The sequence below is a fragment of the Aureococcus anophagefferens genome, assembly GCF_000186865.1.
Source record: "Aureococcus anophagefferens unplaced genomic scaffold AURANscaffold_1, whole genome shotgun sequence".
Lineage (NCBI taxonomy): Eukaryota > Pelagophyceae > Pelagomonadales > Pelagomonadaceae > Aureococcus > Aureococcus anophagefferens.
Genome location: NW_008705561.1, coordinates 923,200 through 937,161, shown reverse-complemented (window position 1 = coordinate 937,161; position 13,962 = coordinate 923,200). Strand labels below are relative to the sequence as shown.

Here is a 13,962-nt window from a genome sequence, read left to right as displayed (position 1 = left end):
AGAGTCGTGTCAAACTGTCGCATATGCGCACATTGAAGTCGGGTTGAAGATTTGGTTTTCACACAGGTTCGACGAGGAGATCGAGTCCGTCCGGCGCCTGTTCCGCGCGGTGTCCGGCGACGGCGGCGAGCATCTCTCCATCGTCGACTTCGGGCGCGTCATGGCCGCGCTCGACATGCCCTTCACGCCCGACGTGCTCTTCCCCATCTACGACCGCACGCGCGCGGGCACCGTGTCCGCGGAGGACTTCGCGCGCTGCGTGACGGCCGTGCGCCGGGCCATGGTGTCCGACGACGCCGAGACCTTCCCCCCGGGGAGCCCGGCCTACGAGCACGCGGGCCTGGCCTTCGACGCCTACCACCGCGCGCTCTCGCCGCCGCGGCTCGACGGCGCGGGCCGGCCCGCGATCACGCCGGACCACGTCGCCGCGGCCATCGCGGCGCACAACGCGGACCTCGCGGCGCGCCGCGCGGCGGCGCCGGCGCCGTCGCAGGGCAAGACGTCGCCGCGCGGCGGCCGGCCCCGCGCGGACGTCGACGCCGTCGTCGCCGCGTCGCTCCTCGCGCGCGCGGCGCCGGAGGCGACCGACGGCGTCGACCGCGAGACGTTCATCGACGGCGCGATCCGAAGGTGCCCGCTGCTCTTCGGCGTCTTCTTCCTCAGCGTCAGCTACAAGATGGAGCGCCTCTTCGAGCGCGACGCCGCGCCCCGGGGCGGGCCGAGCGACTCCTTCGGCCCGGACAGCGGCGTGCTGGAGTAAGGCGGCGACCTAGGCCGCCGCCGCCGCCGGGGGCTCCGCCGCCGGGGGCTCCGGCGGGACTTCCGTCTCCGGCTCGGCCGCGGGCGCGGGCGCCGGGAGCTCGGCCTTGCAGAGCGCGAGGAAGTGGGCCCAGCCCCGTGTGACGTCGTCGTCGGTCGCGGCGACGTTGCCCGGGCCGGCGCTCCACTCGAAGTAGGACCAGGTGCCGTCGCGCGCGTGGCCCGGCCCGCGGAGTTTGTTCCAGAGGGTCACGCCAGTGGCCGCGGCCGCGGCCGCGTGGAGCCGCTCGAGGTCTTCCGCGCGGCCCGGGAGGTAGCAGTGGACCATGGCGCTCTCGGGCACCGGCGGGTCGAACTCGACGGCGACGCCCGCGTCCGCGGCCGCGGCGCTGACGACCGCGACCATGGCCCGGAGCCGCTCGAAGCGCGGCGCGAACGCGCCCGCGCTTTTGGCGAGCGCGAGCTCCGCGGAGAGCGCGAGGGGCCCGGCCGTGTGGAGCTTGCCGCCGTGGATGGCGACCTCGCGCCGCACCTTGGCGACGATGGCGGCGGACCCGAGGACCATGGCCGACGCGAGCGCGCCGACGCCCTTGTAGAAGGACACGTAGACCGTGTCGAAGAGCTCCGCGAGCTCCGAGAGGGGCACGCCGTAGAAGGGCTGGACCTCCCAGAGCCGCCTGCGGGGGCGGCGCGTCGTCGCCCGCGGAGACGTTCTCGAATGCTCTCGTCGACGTCGCGCCCGGTCCCGCGCCGGCGCCGCGCGCGCCGTCCATGTGCAGGTGCACGCCCCGGCCGCGCAGGTAGCGCGAGATCTCCTTCAGGTCCGCGAGGGACGGCGCGCCGCCGCCTGCGGGCGCGCGGTGTCTCGCGCGCGCTCTATGGCGGCCTCCGTTTCCTCCGCGCGGGCCGCGCGCCGTTCATGCGCTGCGGGAGCTCCAAAACGACGGCCGCGTTGCGCTCCGCGCCGGGCACGTAGAAGGCCGTGACGACGTCCCGGAGCTGAATGACGCGATCGAAGGACCCGAGGGCCGCGGCGTCGAAGTCGGGCAGGTTCACCGCCGCGTGCCGCGCGAACTTCTTCGCCTGCTCCGCGCCGTCGCGGAGGCAGTCCTGGTGCACGAGGTGGCTCGTGCCGTGCACGAAGACCTTGGGCTTGGACCCGAGGCCGTGGACCCAGGTCGCGGCCCGCAGCACGCTCTGCTGGGCCATGGTGCCCGTCGCCACGAAGAGGCCCGCCTCCTTGCCCAGCATGGCCGCGACCTTGGCCTCGAAGGCGTTCAAGCCGTCGCCGGCGCCGTAGGTGTCGAAGGCGTAGCCCGTCGCCTCCGCGGCGTCGGCCAGCGCCCGCAACTGGTCCGCCGCCGACCCGACGGGCAGGTGCTGGGCGCCCAGGTCGATCGTTTTCTGTGAAGCCATGCTCTCTCTGATGGGCTGCCGCGACCTCAACATCATCAGAGATGCCGCTCGTATCCCTGAGGCACTTGAGGCTTGCCTCGCCACGCATCGACAGCAGCGCTGTCGCGCAAACCGCGGCGCCGCCGCTGCCCCCCACACATCCAGAACACGATGTATTCCGTCCACAGCAAGGGCGAGATCTGCGACTCGCGCGACATCAACTCGCCCTTCCGCTACTGCCACATGGCGATCCAGTGAGCCGCGGCGCGCGCGAAGAACGCCAAGCTCCGCCGGGGCCGCGTCCACGCGCCCCTGGCGCGGCGTGACGCCGCCTGGGTCGTCGAGGTCGCGGCGGCGCGCGCCGCGGAGCGCGTCGCGGAGGCGCGCGCGGCGGCGGCGGCGGCGGCGCTCGCGGCCTTCCGCGGCTTCGCGTGCGCGGCGCCGATCCCCGCGGCGGCCTACGCGTTCACGACGGGCGCGCCGGCGACAACGGAGGTCGTTGTGGGCGCTGGACTCGTCGCGGCGCCCGACCGCGCGGCGACGCCGCTCGTGCCCGCCGCGTCCGCGAGTTCGCCCTTGATCGTCCTCGGCGACGAGCACTCGCTCAAATTCCACGGCGAATCCTTCGCCGCGGGCCTCGAGCGCCTCGGCCACGTCGTGAAAGTGCTCGCGCTGGCGGGTGACGCGTCCCTCGGCGCCTACGCGGCCGCGGCCGACGCCGTGCTCTCGGCCGGCATCGACAAGCACTCGATCCTCTTCGCCGTCGGCGGCGAAGCCGTCTGCGACGTCGTCGGCTTCGTCGCCGGCACGCTCCACCGCGGCATCGGCCTCGTCCACGTGCCGACGACCCTCGGCGCCGCCGCCCGCGCCGCGTCGTCCGTCGGCCACGGCGTCGGCGCGGGCCGCGCGGTGGGCTTCGACTGGGCGCCCCTCAAGGTCGTCGTCGACGCCGACGCCCTCGCGGCCAGCCCGACCTTCGCCGCGGACGCGGCGCGCCTCGCGCCCCCGGGCTGCGACGCCCGCGACGCCGCGAGCCTCGTCCGCGCGGTCGTCGAGCTCCACCTCCCCCGCGCCTGAACACTCCCGCGGCGCGAAGACCCTCTTCCCCGCCCGCGCCCCCCATCACGAAGCCGGCTTCTAAGTCGAGTGCTATCCTTACACGGGGGGAGTGGCTAAACTACGCGCAGCGGCGGCTCGGGCTTCGCGGCGGCGGTGATCGTTTCGTCTATTCTTTCGCGCGCGCGCGCTGTTCACGGCCACCAGCCGCGCGCGCGGAGGCGGTCCTCGACCGTCGGGCGGCCCGCGGCCCAGCGGATCCACTCCCGGACCTTCGGGAACTCGTCGCCGCGGCAGCGGGGCGGCGGCGGCGGGCCGGCGAACCACTCGGTCCAGCGGGGCGGGCCGCGCGGCGGGACGGGCTCGGGCCCCGCGGCGGGGCGGCGCTCGGTCTTGGCGTCGGCTTCCCGCGGGAGCGCGACGATCTTGACGGGCTCGAAGCTGTTCATCGCGCGCGCGACGTCGCCGTCGCCGAGGAGTTCGACGAGGGCGCCGTGCTTGAGGGCGTAGAGCGGACCATGGGCGACGTCGTCGCCGTAGAGGGCCGCCATGGCGCCGCGCGCGCACGCGAGCGTCGGCCGTTCGAGGCGCGCCGAGCTCGCGGCGCCGCCGAAGCAGAGCGTCGCGAGGTTCCCCGCGGACACGGCGACGGCGACGACCGTGGCGTCGGGCGCCCAGGGCTCGCCGGCGACGACGGGCGGCGCCGTGGCCGCGGGCGAGGCGATGGGTTTTTCGGGGCTGCCCGAGGCGATGGGCGCGTCGGGGCTCGGCGGCGCGGCGGGGCTCGGCGGCGCGGCGGGGCTCGGCGGCGCGGCGGCGTTCGTCGTTGCGGGCGGCGCCTTGGCCGTCGCATCATCATCGTGCTCGTACGTGATCTCGGTCATCGTGGCTGTGTTTTGAGTCGGGGCAGCATCGCGTCGAGAGCGGTTTCTCATGTTCGCGGAACGCGCTTTATAAATCACAGCTCCAGGCCCGGCGGCGGCTCGAGGCCGAGGAGGATGTCGACCGCGGCGTCGTCGTCGAAGTCCGGCGCGAGGAGCTCGGGCTTGAGCGTGCACCAGCCCTCGAGGCCCGCCGCGGCGACGCGCACGCGCCACGTCGCGGCGCCCTCCTTCGCGAGGCCGACCTCGCGGGGCTCGCACGTCGCGCCGCGGGGCGCCGCGCCGACGCGCGGCGCGTCGAGGTGGACGGCGCCGCGGAGGAGGACGCCCCGGGGCCCGACGACCGCGAGCCGGCCGCGCCCCTCGGCGACGGCGCCGAGCGCCGCCTGGCGCGCGCGCCGCGCGTCGGCCGAGTCGAGGATCGCGTCGCGGTCGCCGCGGCCGCCGCCGCGGTCGTCGCGGCCGTCGCCGTCGCGGCGGAAGAGGGCCCGCCAGCGGCGCACGTCGGCCGCCCGAAGGAAGGGCGACCTCAGCAGCGGCGCGAGGAGCGCCCGGAGGTTCGCCGGCACGTCGGCCTCGGGCTTCGCGACGCCCGCGGACGTCGGGTTCCGGTCCGGTTTGCCCACGTGGCTCGTGTGGCCGTCGTGGAACACCTGGAGGAAGCAGGCGCTCCCCTCGGGCGCCTTGACGCCGTGCGTGAGCCACTCGCTCGTCTCCTCGCCGATGGCCACCGACGAGAAGCGCCGCTCGGGCACGTCGAGGCGGAACGCGTCGCGCCGGAAGAGCTGGCGCTCGCCCGTGCCCGCCGCGGAGTCGACGAACTCGTAGGTCCGCGTGTCGAGGCGCCAGCGCCAGAAGGCGCCCTCGAGGACGCAGCACTGCGCGCGCGCGTGGGCGCACGCGGCGACGAGCGTCGCGACGTAGTCGCGGCCGTAGACCGCGTCGTCGTCGAAGAGCGCGACGAAGTCGCCGCGCGCGCCCAACACGAGCTCGTTGCGCTTGTCGCCCAGCGTCGCCGCCGTCGTGGCGCGGTGCACGTAGGTGACCTATGTACGGCGCGGGTAATCGCCATCTCCCGTTCCCGGACGCGGGAAGGTCGCGCGCGGGTCCGTCGACGCGAGGGGATCCTCTGTAAAAAACGGCGACGGCGGCCCGTCCGTGTCGAGGACGAGCAGCTCCTTGGGCTCCCAGCTCTGCTGGCAGAAGCTCGCGTAGAGCTGGGCGTGGAAGTGGTGCCGCCGGTGGCTCGTCGGCGTCGTGCACGTCACGAGCGGCCCGCGCGCCGACGCCCGGGGGCCGACGCCGAGCGCGGACCCGCCGCGCGCCTCGTAGGCCGCGCGCGCGCATCCGACGGCTTCGCGCCAGGCGCGCGACACGGAGAGCACGTCCCCGGGCTGGCGCGTCGGCTCCATGATGGCGCTCGTGCCCTCGTCGCGCGCCGGCGGCGCCTCCGGCGACGGGCCGCGGCGGCAGAGCGCGTCGACGTGCGCCTCGACGAACTCGGGCTGCGACGCGTGGAACGGCCGGAACGCCGGCGGCGGCAGGCGCGCGTCGAAGGCCGCGATGGCGTCGGTCATCATTGTGTCCGGCGCGGCTGGCATCGTAGAGAGAGCTCTCAGGCCATAAGCATGTCTGGGCAGCCCTACTAAGTACTGCACTTTGCACTGCAACAACACCGCAAAAAAATAAATCGTAAGATTACCTGGGGCCGCAGTGCAGGCTGGTCGCTATTGCTCCCCGGCGTCGAGTTCACAATGTTACATCTGGGATCTCGACGGCACTCCATCTCCGCCGGGTGTCATCGTTCCTCAACCCGGCCAGGGCTCGCGTTCCACCTCCGCCACGAGCTCGTATTGCTCCCGGCGAAAGCACTCGATCTCGCGGCGGTCGCTCTCGGCGAGCTCCTCGAGAGCGGCGCGCATCGCCACCCCGTAGTCCTCGACGCTGGCGTGTCGCCATCCGGAGGTCGCGGACTCAGAGGCGTCGCGCTGGCCTCCAACGCCGGGCGCTTGTCGCGGGCGAACAAGGCGAACGCGCGCCGCGGCTTTGTCAGAGCGCTGAATTTCTTGTGGATGTCCTCCAGCGAAAGCATCGGTTGCTTCGCGTTCAGTTGCGGCTCCGCGATCTGCTCCGGCTCCGCGCTCTGATCCGGCTCCGCGATCTGCTCCGGCTCCGCGCTCTGCTCCGGCAGGGGATCTCCGGCAGGCGATCTCCTCCGGCAGGCGATCTCCTTCAACTTGAGCCGACGCAAGTAATCTTCCATTCCCTCAATCATTGCATCCAAGAAGTCCTTCCCCAGACGCTCGCCTCCGTCCGACTCCCCGAGGTGCTTCGCCACGGCACTCGGCAACTCCGTCAGGTCGAGATCCTCGGCCACCGCATCGTCCCCCGCGGCGAGGTGCCTCTGCTCCATGACCTCCAGGACGGCACGCTTCACGACCGCGTCGGTCAATGCCGCCGGCTCGGGCGCGACGCCCTCGTCCTCGTCCTCGGCCCAGTCCATGAAGCCCTGGGCGACAAGCTCCTGTCGTATGGCCTCCGTCAAGTTCTCAGCACGATCGTCTCGGCGCTCATCGCGCGCTGCGTCGTTGAGGTTTCAGACCCCCTTCAGGGCTGCACGGGCAGGACAACGTTGAGTTTTTCAAGACGAGCATCGAGCAAGCGAGCAAGAACTGGAGGACACTTCTCGTCGTTGGCGCACGCGTCCACCCCCTTCGCCATCGCTGGGTCCATCGACACCGTTGCAGACCGCGCCACGCCCTCCGCCATCGCCGGACACATTAGCACGATTAGCGCGATGATCATCGACGCGACGGAGTACGACGACAGCGACGACGAGGAGCAGGCGCTCCTGGACGAGCTCGCGGAGTGGAGCCGCCTCGAGGACGCCAAGGCGGCGCCCCGGGGCCGGCCGGCCGACGACGCCGCGAAGATCCGGACGAAGCTGCGCGTGCTGCGGGCGGCGCTCCGCGCGTGCACGAGCCCGCGGCGCCGCGTCGCGTTGCGCGAGCGCATCCATGCGGAGCGCGCGTGGCTCGACCGCCTCTCCGCGGGCGTCGACGCGAGCGCGCGGCGCGGCCACGCGCGCGAGCCGTCCAACGGCTCCGACTGGAGCTTCTTCAGCCACGGCACGACGGGCGAGGGCGGCTCGTTCCACGCGCCGTCGCCGCCGCGGCTCTTCCGCTTCAGCGCGGACCACGCGCGCCTCGACGGCGCGGGCGCCCTCGAGGCGCTCGCCAAGGACCTCGCGGCCGTCGCGCGCGACGCGCGGCCCGCGGGCCGGTCGCTCGAGGGCGAGCTCGACGCCGCGGCGACGGGGGCCGCCGCGCGGCGGACCGGCGGCCCGCGGTCGCTGTCGCTCGAGCTCGAGGCCGCGGCGGACGGCGTCCCGGACTGGTACCCGCCGTCGGCGCCGGAGTCGCCGCCGAAGCACCTCGCGTCGCACCCGCGCGTCGTCGACGACCTCGCCAGCGCGGCCTTCGGCCTCGACCTCGAGGCGCCGGCGCCGTCGCCGCTCGACCTCGAGGCGCCCGTGCCCGTGGAGGCCGAGGCGCCGGCCGAGGCGCCGCCGGCCGAGGCGCCGGCTCCCGCGCCGCGCGCGGCGACACAGGCGGCCGAGGCTCCAGCGCCGGCGGTCGAGGCGCCGGCTCCTCCCGCGCCGCGCGCGGCGGCTGAGGCGGCCGAGGCTCCAGCGCCGGCGCCGCGCGCGGCGGCCGAGGCGCCGCGCGCGGCGGCCGCGGCTCCGGCGCCGCCCTCGGCGACGTCGCCGCTCGACCTCGAGGCTCCGTCGCCCCACCGGCGCCGCATCATCGCGCCGGCGGAGGCGCCGCGCTCCGCGCTCGCGGACCGGACGAATTGCGGCACGCGGCGCCGGTCGGGGACCTACTAAGCCGCGTTAGTCCGGCGCGGCGTCGTCGGCGGGCGCGCGCGCGTCGCGGTCCTTGAGCATGGCGCCGAGCTTCCGGTCGTCGAGGAGCATCTGCCTGAGGTCGCGGTCGTCGATGGGCTGGGCCATCTGCTTGAGGAAGGTGCGCGTGATGGCGAGGGCCGCGTCCGAGGAGAGGTTCAGGTTCGCGTCGGTCATGAACTGCTGGACCCAGCCCGGCAGCTTCGACCGCTTGTCGTGGCGCGCGAAGCGCGCGTCCGCGAGGATGACGATGCCGTAGTCCGTCTTCGACCGGATGACGCGGCCGACGCACTGGGCCGTCTGGCGCAGGGCGTCGAAGCTCAGGAAGTCGGCCTCGCGGATGGCGAACTTGGAGAGGAGGTACTCGAGCCGCGTCCGGAGCACCGGCGACTGCGTGTACTGGAAGGGCACGCCGACGTTGAGCACGCAGCGGCCGTAGTGGCGGTCGAAGTCGATGCCCTCGGCGACCTTGCCCCGGGCGATGGAGAGGAAGACGGCGCCCCGGCCCGTGTCGCAGGCGCGGCGGAAGTTGTCCAGCGCGATCGTCGTCTCGACGACGTCCTTCGTCTCGACGAAGAGCAGCTTGTGCTCCGCGACCTTGCGCAGGACCCCGAGCTCGTCCCAGGTCGTCACCGTGCGCTCCATGTAGGAGTAGGACGGAAAGAAGACGACCATGCCGTCGGGCACGTCGCCGCAGAGCCCCGCCAATAACTGGCCGAAGTTCCGCACGACCGACGCGTCGTCGCGGCTCTCGAAGCGCGTCGACACGGGCTGCTGGTCCGCGCCCTTGGTGACGACCAATGGCAAAATGCAGGGCCGGAAGATGGACATCTGGAGCGACTCGCGCACGACGGGGCTGAAGTTGAGCAGCTTCGGGTAGAGCTCGAGCGGGCTCAAAGTACCGGACGTGATGACGACGGACCGGAACCGCTCGAGCACGGGCTTGATGGCCAGCGACGCGTCGAGGCAGGCCAGGTCGAGGCGCGCCTGGGGCAGGCCGCTCGGCCCCCGCGACGTCGGGTCCGCGACGACGGAGAAGCCGTCGTCGTACGTCGACACGATCGACGCGAAGTTCGCGACGTCGCCGAGCGCGGCCGAGTCCTCGAGCCCCGCGGCCTCGACGGTCCGCAGCAGCTGGTGGAGCCGCGTGTGGAAGAACTTGAGCGGCTTCGCGTCGAGGCCCGTCGCCTGCTGGAGCCCGAGCAGGAACGCCGCGGGCGACTCGACGGCGACGCGCGTCCCGGCGAGCTTCTTCTTGAGGTGGAGCACGAGCACCCGCAGCAGCCGCAGGAAGTGCTCGGCCTTGCGCACGTTGCCCGGCACGGCCTCGTCGAGCACGTCCTGGGGCAGCACGGGGCTCGCGCCGCCGAGCTCGTCGCCCGGGAGGCTCCCCGCGGCGCGGAGCCCCGACACGAGGCGGTCGTACTCCGCGCGGACCCGGCCCGCGTCCGACGCGCGGAGCGCGTCGACGCTCCGCGCCAGCCGCGCGACGCAGCGCTGGGCCTGGTCCAGGCGCCGCGCGTCGAGCTCCACGCTCAGCGCCTCGATGCAGATGTTGTCGATGTTGTGGCCCTCGTCGAAGACGACGACCGACTCCGCCTCCAACTCGCGGCTCACGAGGCCCGCGACCTTGGGGTCGAGCATGTACTGGTAGTTGTAGACGATGACGTTCGCGTGGGCGATGGCGTGGCGCGCGAGGAAGTAGGGGCACCAGCCCTTGGCCTTGCCCAAAACCCGGAGGTCGTCGACGTCGTAGACGCCGTCGGGCACCTCGGCCTCCGTGCCCGCCTCGTCCCAGGCCTCGAAGAAGGGGCACTTCTCCGCGTCGTCGCGGCTCCGCGCCCACGACGCCGTCATCTTCCGGCACTCGACGTCCACCCGGTCGCGGTCCGCGTCCCGGACGACCCGCTCGTGGACGCACATGTTGCGCCGCGACGACAGGCAGAGCGCGAGGAACGGCGCCTTGGACGCGCCCACGCCGCGCTGCGCGTCGCGGTACGCGCGCAGGCGCTTGAGCTCCGCGAGGCACTTCTCCATCTCGGGCACCGTCCGCGTGCAATAAATGAGCTTCCCCATCTCCGGGTGCGCGTACTGGTAGGCCGTGATGAGCGTCAGCAGGCACGCCGTCTTGCCCGTGCCCGTGGGCATCTCGAGCAGCGCGTGGCCCTCGGCGTCGAGGGCCTTCTTCAGCTCGCAAATATAGGTGAACTGCTCGGGGTACAGCGCGTCGTAGGGGAAGAAGACGTCGAGCTCGTCGAGCTGGAAGCGCATGCTGTCGGCGTCGGTCGTGCGCGCGGGTTGTACCGCGCGCTCCTTGCGGTGGCGCTCAGGCCGCGGCGCCGCGGCGCGGCCGCCTGACTCGATACAGCAGGCTCATGCTGAGAGAGCGCTCTCTCTGTTCCGGCAAGTTGGGGTTCAAGGAGCCGTCTTTACCCGACCCACCAGAGCCGCGACACGCCCTCCTCCTCCTCCTCAGCGACGGGCGCCGGCGCGGGCGGCGGCGGGTCGTCGACGTCGAGGCCCTCCTTGAAGCGGCGGTGGAGCCAGGCGCGGAGCACGGAGAACAGGCGCGCGGCCGCGGCGCCGATCTCGCCGCGCGCCCGCTCCGCGAGCGCGGCCTCGAGGGCGCGGAGCGCGTCGGCGCCCTCCGGCGGCGCGGCCTCGTCGGCGGCGGCGGCGAGGGCCGCGAGGGCCGCGTCGCGCGCGTCGACGGAGGGCCCCCGGAGCTCGCGCTCCGCGACGACGACGGCGTTCGCCCGATGGACGACGTCGAGCGCGGACCGAGCAAAGGCCACGGCGTGGTCGAGCAACGCCCAGAGCCGCTGCTCCGCCGTGTCGCCGGGGGGGCGCGGCGACAGGGGCGGCGCGGGCGGCCAGGCCGCGGGGAAGACGCCGAGGGACCGGTCGAGGACCAGCGCGTCTCCCGGCGCGGACACGGGCCGCGGCGCGGCGGCGTCGTCCAAGCGGACCCAGAGCCAGCGGCCGAGGCGCTCCTGGGGCGGGTCGCGGCCGCACTGGCCCGCCGGCGCGGGGCAGCACTTCGAGGGCGCGCGCGCGACGACCGCGTAGGACAGCCAGACCGTGCCGCTGCCCTTCGGGTGCTCCGCGGCCTCGCAGTTCGCGTAGCGCAGGCCGTCGCCGGTTTTCGCGTCCATGCGCGCGTCGACGAGCGCCGCCGGCGCGTCGGCCTGCCAGCCCTCGGCGGAGAGCACGGTCCGCTCGAGGTCGTCGCAGGCGACGATGGACTCGGGCCGCAGGTCGCGGCGGAACCCGTCTTTCACGGCCAGCTGGCCGGTGCACGGCACGAGGCTCGGCGCGACGCGGCCCGTCGCCCAGCCCAGCGTCGACCCTCGCTCGTCCGCGCCGCCGCCGACCTCGTGGAGGCCCGTGACCCAGCCGCAGCTGCCGTCGAGCCAGGCCCAGAACGCGAAGACGTCCACGGGCTCGCGGTCCTTGGACCAGTGGTGGTTCGCGACGCGCACGCAGAGGAGGTAGGGCAGCCGGGCGCCGATTTGGAGCGCCGCGCCGCGGCCGTCCTTGGGCTCGAAGTCGTTGTGGCCCGGGAGGGCCTGGCGGAGGCGCACGCGGCAGTTTCGCACGACGCAGAGCCGCCGCCGGAACGACGCGGGCGGCGCCGGGCGCGCCGGCGCGGGCGCGGGCGTCGTCGGCGCGAGCGCGAGAGGCGCGACCGCCGGCTTCTTCGCGACGGCCGGCTTCTTCGCGGCGGCGGGTTCGGCGGGGGCCCGGCGCGCCGCGCCCGCCGCGCGGCCGGCCGCGTACGCCGCGGCGCCCACGTCGTCGCGGTCCCGGAAGTAGCGCATCTCGAACTCCATGGCGACGACCTTGGCCTCGTCGTAGAGGACCCGGTACTCGTCCGCGCGCCGGTCCGCGGCCGCGGCCGCGCCGTCGGTCGCCGGCGTCCGTCGGAGCCGCGCGACCTCGTCTTCCGCGTCCGCGAGGTCCCGCCGGAGCCGCCGCACGTCGTCGCCGTTCGACGTCGCGGCCTCGGCCTGCCGCTGCGAGTCGAGGAGGGCCTCGCGGAGCTTTTTGATCGTCGTTTGGGACTCCTCGAGCTGCTTCACGGCGTCGTCGTGGAGCTCGCGCGGCACGGCGTCGCCGCCGAGCTTCGCGAGCCGGAGCTCGTCGCGCGCGGCCGCGAGCTGGGCCTCGAGGTCGCGCGCCGCGTCGCCGCCGGCACTGCTCGCGATGGTCTGCTTCAGGAGCGCCGCGAGCTCCGCGAGCTCCGGCGGCGGCGCGGCCGCGACCGGCGGCGGCCCCGACGCGCGGGGCGACGGCTTCTCCGCGACGAGCGCCTCGGCGACGTGCGCCTCCTTCTCGCCGTCGTCGTAGTCGATGTCGTAGGTCCCGTCGCCGTGGTCCCTGGCGACGACGCCGCCGTAGGACCTCTTTCCGCCGCGAAACCGCGCCTCGACCTTCGCGCCGACGGCGAAGGCGCCGCCCGCGCCCGCGGACGCTCTCGGGCTCGGGCCCTCGACCTCGGCGGCGGCGCGCCGCAGCGCGTCCTCCACGAGCCGCGTCGCGGGCTCCGAAGGTGGCTTCCGCGTGCCGCCGAAGGTGTGCTCGACCGCCGAGGGCGTCGCCGGGCCGCCGGGGCCGGCGCCCGCGAGCATGCTCGCCGGGTTGCTGAATTTCATCACGGGGTCCGGCGGAACGTGTCGCCGGACGTCGTCGGACGCGCCGCGCTGCTCCGCGGCGAGGGCCGACGCGTCCGCGTAGGCGCCCGCGCGCGCGATGTCGACGCGCTCCTTGCGCGCGCGCTTCGAATTCGCGCGGAGCGCCTGGTTCATCTTGCCCAGGCGCACGAGCTCCTCGCGCGTCCTCCGCAGGTCCGTCTGGTCGCTCCGCTGCTTCGCCTTCAACTTGGCGAGCTCGCCCTCGAGCGCGACGAGCCGCGCGGCCTCCGTGGACAGGGACCCGGGCCGCGCCGGCGACCGCGGCCGGTTCGCCGCGCCGAAGCGCGCGGCGGGGTTCGCCGCGTCCAGGTACTGGGACAGCGACGGCGCGTCCTTGGCCTGGAGCGCCGCGCGGCCGAGCTTGCGCTTGAGGAGCGCGTTCTCGCGGTCGCGCCGGTCGAGCTCCGTCTGGAGGATCTCCAGCTGGCGGCCCCGCGACCCGCCGCCCGCGCCCTCGACCTTGAGGAAGTCGTCCTGGATCGCGACCTTCTTCGCGAGGCGGCCGGCCTTTTCTACAAATTTGGCCCGGTCCGCCTTGAGCTTGTCGTGGCGCTCGCGCAGCAGCTCGTACCCGGTCTTCCACTGGTGAGCCTCCGTCGGCGGCTCCTCGTCGGGCTCGGCGACGGCGCCGGGGGGCAGCTCCTCCATGAGCGCCGCGTCGTCGGCGCCGATGTCGTCCATTGAGACTGGGCTGCCCTTACAACATCGGGCAACCGACGATCTTCACCGACCGACGTTGAAGCGGCACTTTGCATTTTAGCGAGCTCAGACGTGCTCAGCTAGAACTGATAGTGGAGCTGCCACAAGCATGGAGGCCGCGGTCTCCCAGTCGTGCTCGGCCGCGGCGAGCCGCAGTCCGCTCCGCACTCGCCGCTGGGCGCTGCTCCCGCTCCTGCTCATCCCACAAGCCGCCTCCCTGGCGCCGAACTTCGACGCCTTCAACGCGGCGGCGACGGGCGCCTGGGCCGGCTCGCGCTACACCTGGAGCTCGAGGCCCATCGACGACCACGTCGAGCTGAGCGCCGGCGACGGCGACCGCTGGTGGCTCGCCGTGCCCGTGGCCAGCGAGACGGACGTCGCCGAGGTCATGCGGTCCTGCGGCGGCGCCGTCCAGGGCGTCCGCGCGACGACGGACGGCGTCGAGGGCCCGCTGCTGAACAGACAAGACGACGGCTTCGTCTACTTCGACGACGGCTCCTGGTGCTTCGGGCCGACGACGACGGAGACGCTGGCCTTCGACGTCTGTTTGAGCCACGGCGACCGGTCGCGG

The 13,962-nt window shown here is 73.9% G+C and overlaps 4 protein-coding genes across 4 annotated transcripts; all 4 read right to left on the bottom strand.

Moving 5' to 3' along the window:
* Positions 1-1,635: 1,635 nt before the first annotated feature.
* On the bottom strand, positions 1,636-2,175 carry AURANDRAFT_60565 (hypothetical protein; the record flags this gene model as incomplete). Its single annotated transcript, XM_009034027.1, has 1 exon — positions 1,636-2,175. One exon carries the CDS (start codon positions 2,173-2,175, stop codon positions 1,636-1,638), a length of 540 nt encoding a protein of 179 aa, XP_009032275.1.
* A 1,229-nt stretch (positions 2,176-3,404) lies between these two features.
* Positions 3,405-4,094, bottom strand: AURANDRAFT_60564 (hypothetical protein; the record flags this gene model as incomplete). The annotated part of the gene is made up of 1 exon (XM_009034026.1): positions 3,405-4,094. The coding sequence occupies one exon, from the start codon at positions 4,092-4,094 to the stop codon at positions 3,405-3,407; it is 690 nt and encodes a 229-aa protein (XP_009032274.1).
* Positions 4,095-4,168: 74 nt separating this feature from the next.
* Positions 4,169-5,668, bottom strand: AURANDRAFT_60563 (hypothetical protein; the record flags this gene model as incomplete). The annotated part of the gene is made up of 2 exons (XM_009034025.1): positions 4,169-5,137; positions 5,261-5,668. 2 exons carry the CDS (start codon positions 5,666-5,668, stop codon positions 4,169-4,171), a joined length of 1,377 nt encoding a protein of 458 aa, XP_009032273.1.
* Positions 5,669-7,968: 2,300 nt separating this feature from the next.
* AURANDRAFT_51952 (hypothetical protein) lies at positions 7,969-10,389 on the bottom strand (the record flags this gene model as incomplete). Its single annotated transcript, XM_009034024.1, has 1 exon — positions 7,969-10,389. The coding sequence occupies one exon, from the start codon at positions 10,267-10,269 to the stop codon at positions 7,987-7,989; it is 2,283 nt and encodes a 760-aa protein (XP_009032272.1).
* Between the last annotated feature and the right edge of the window lie 3,573 nt (positions 10,390-13,962).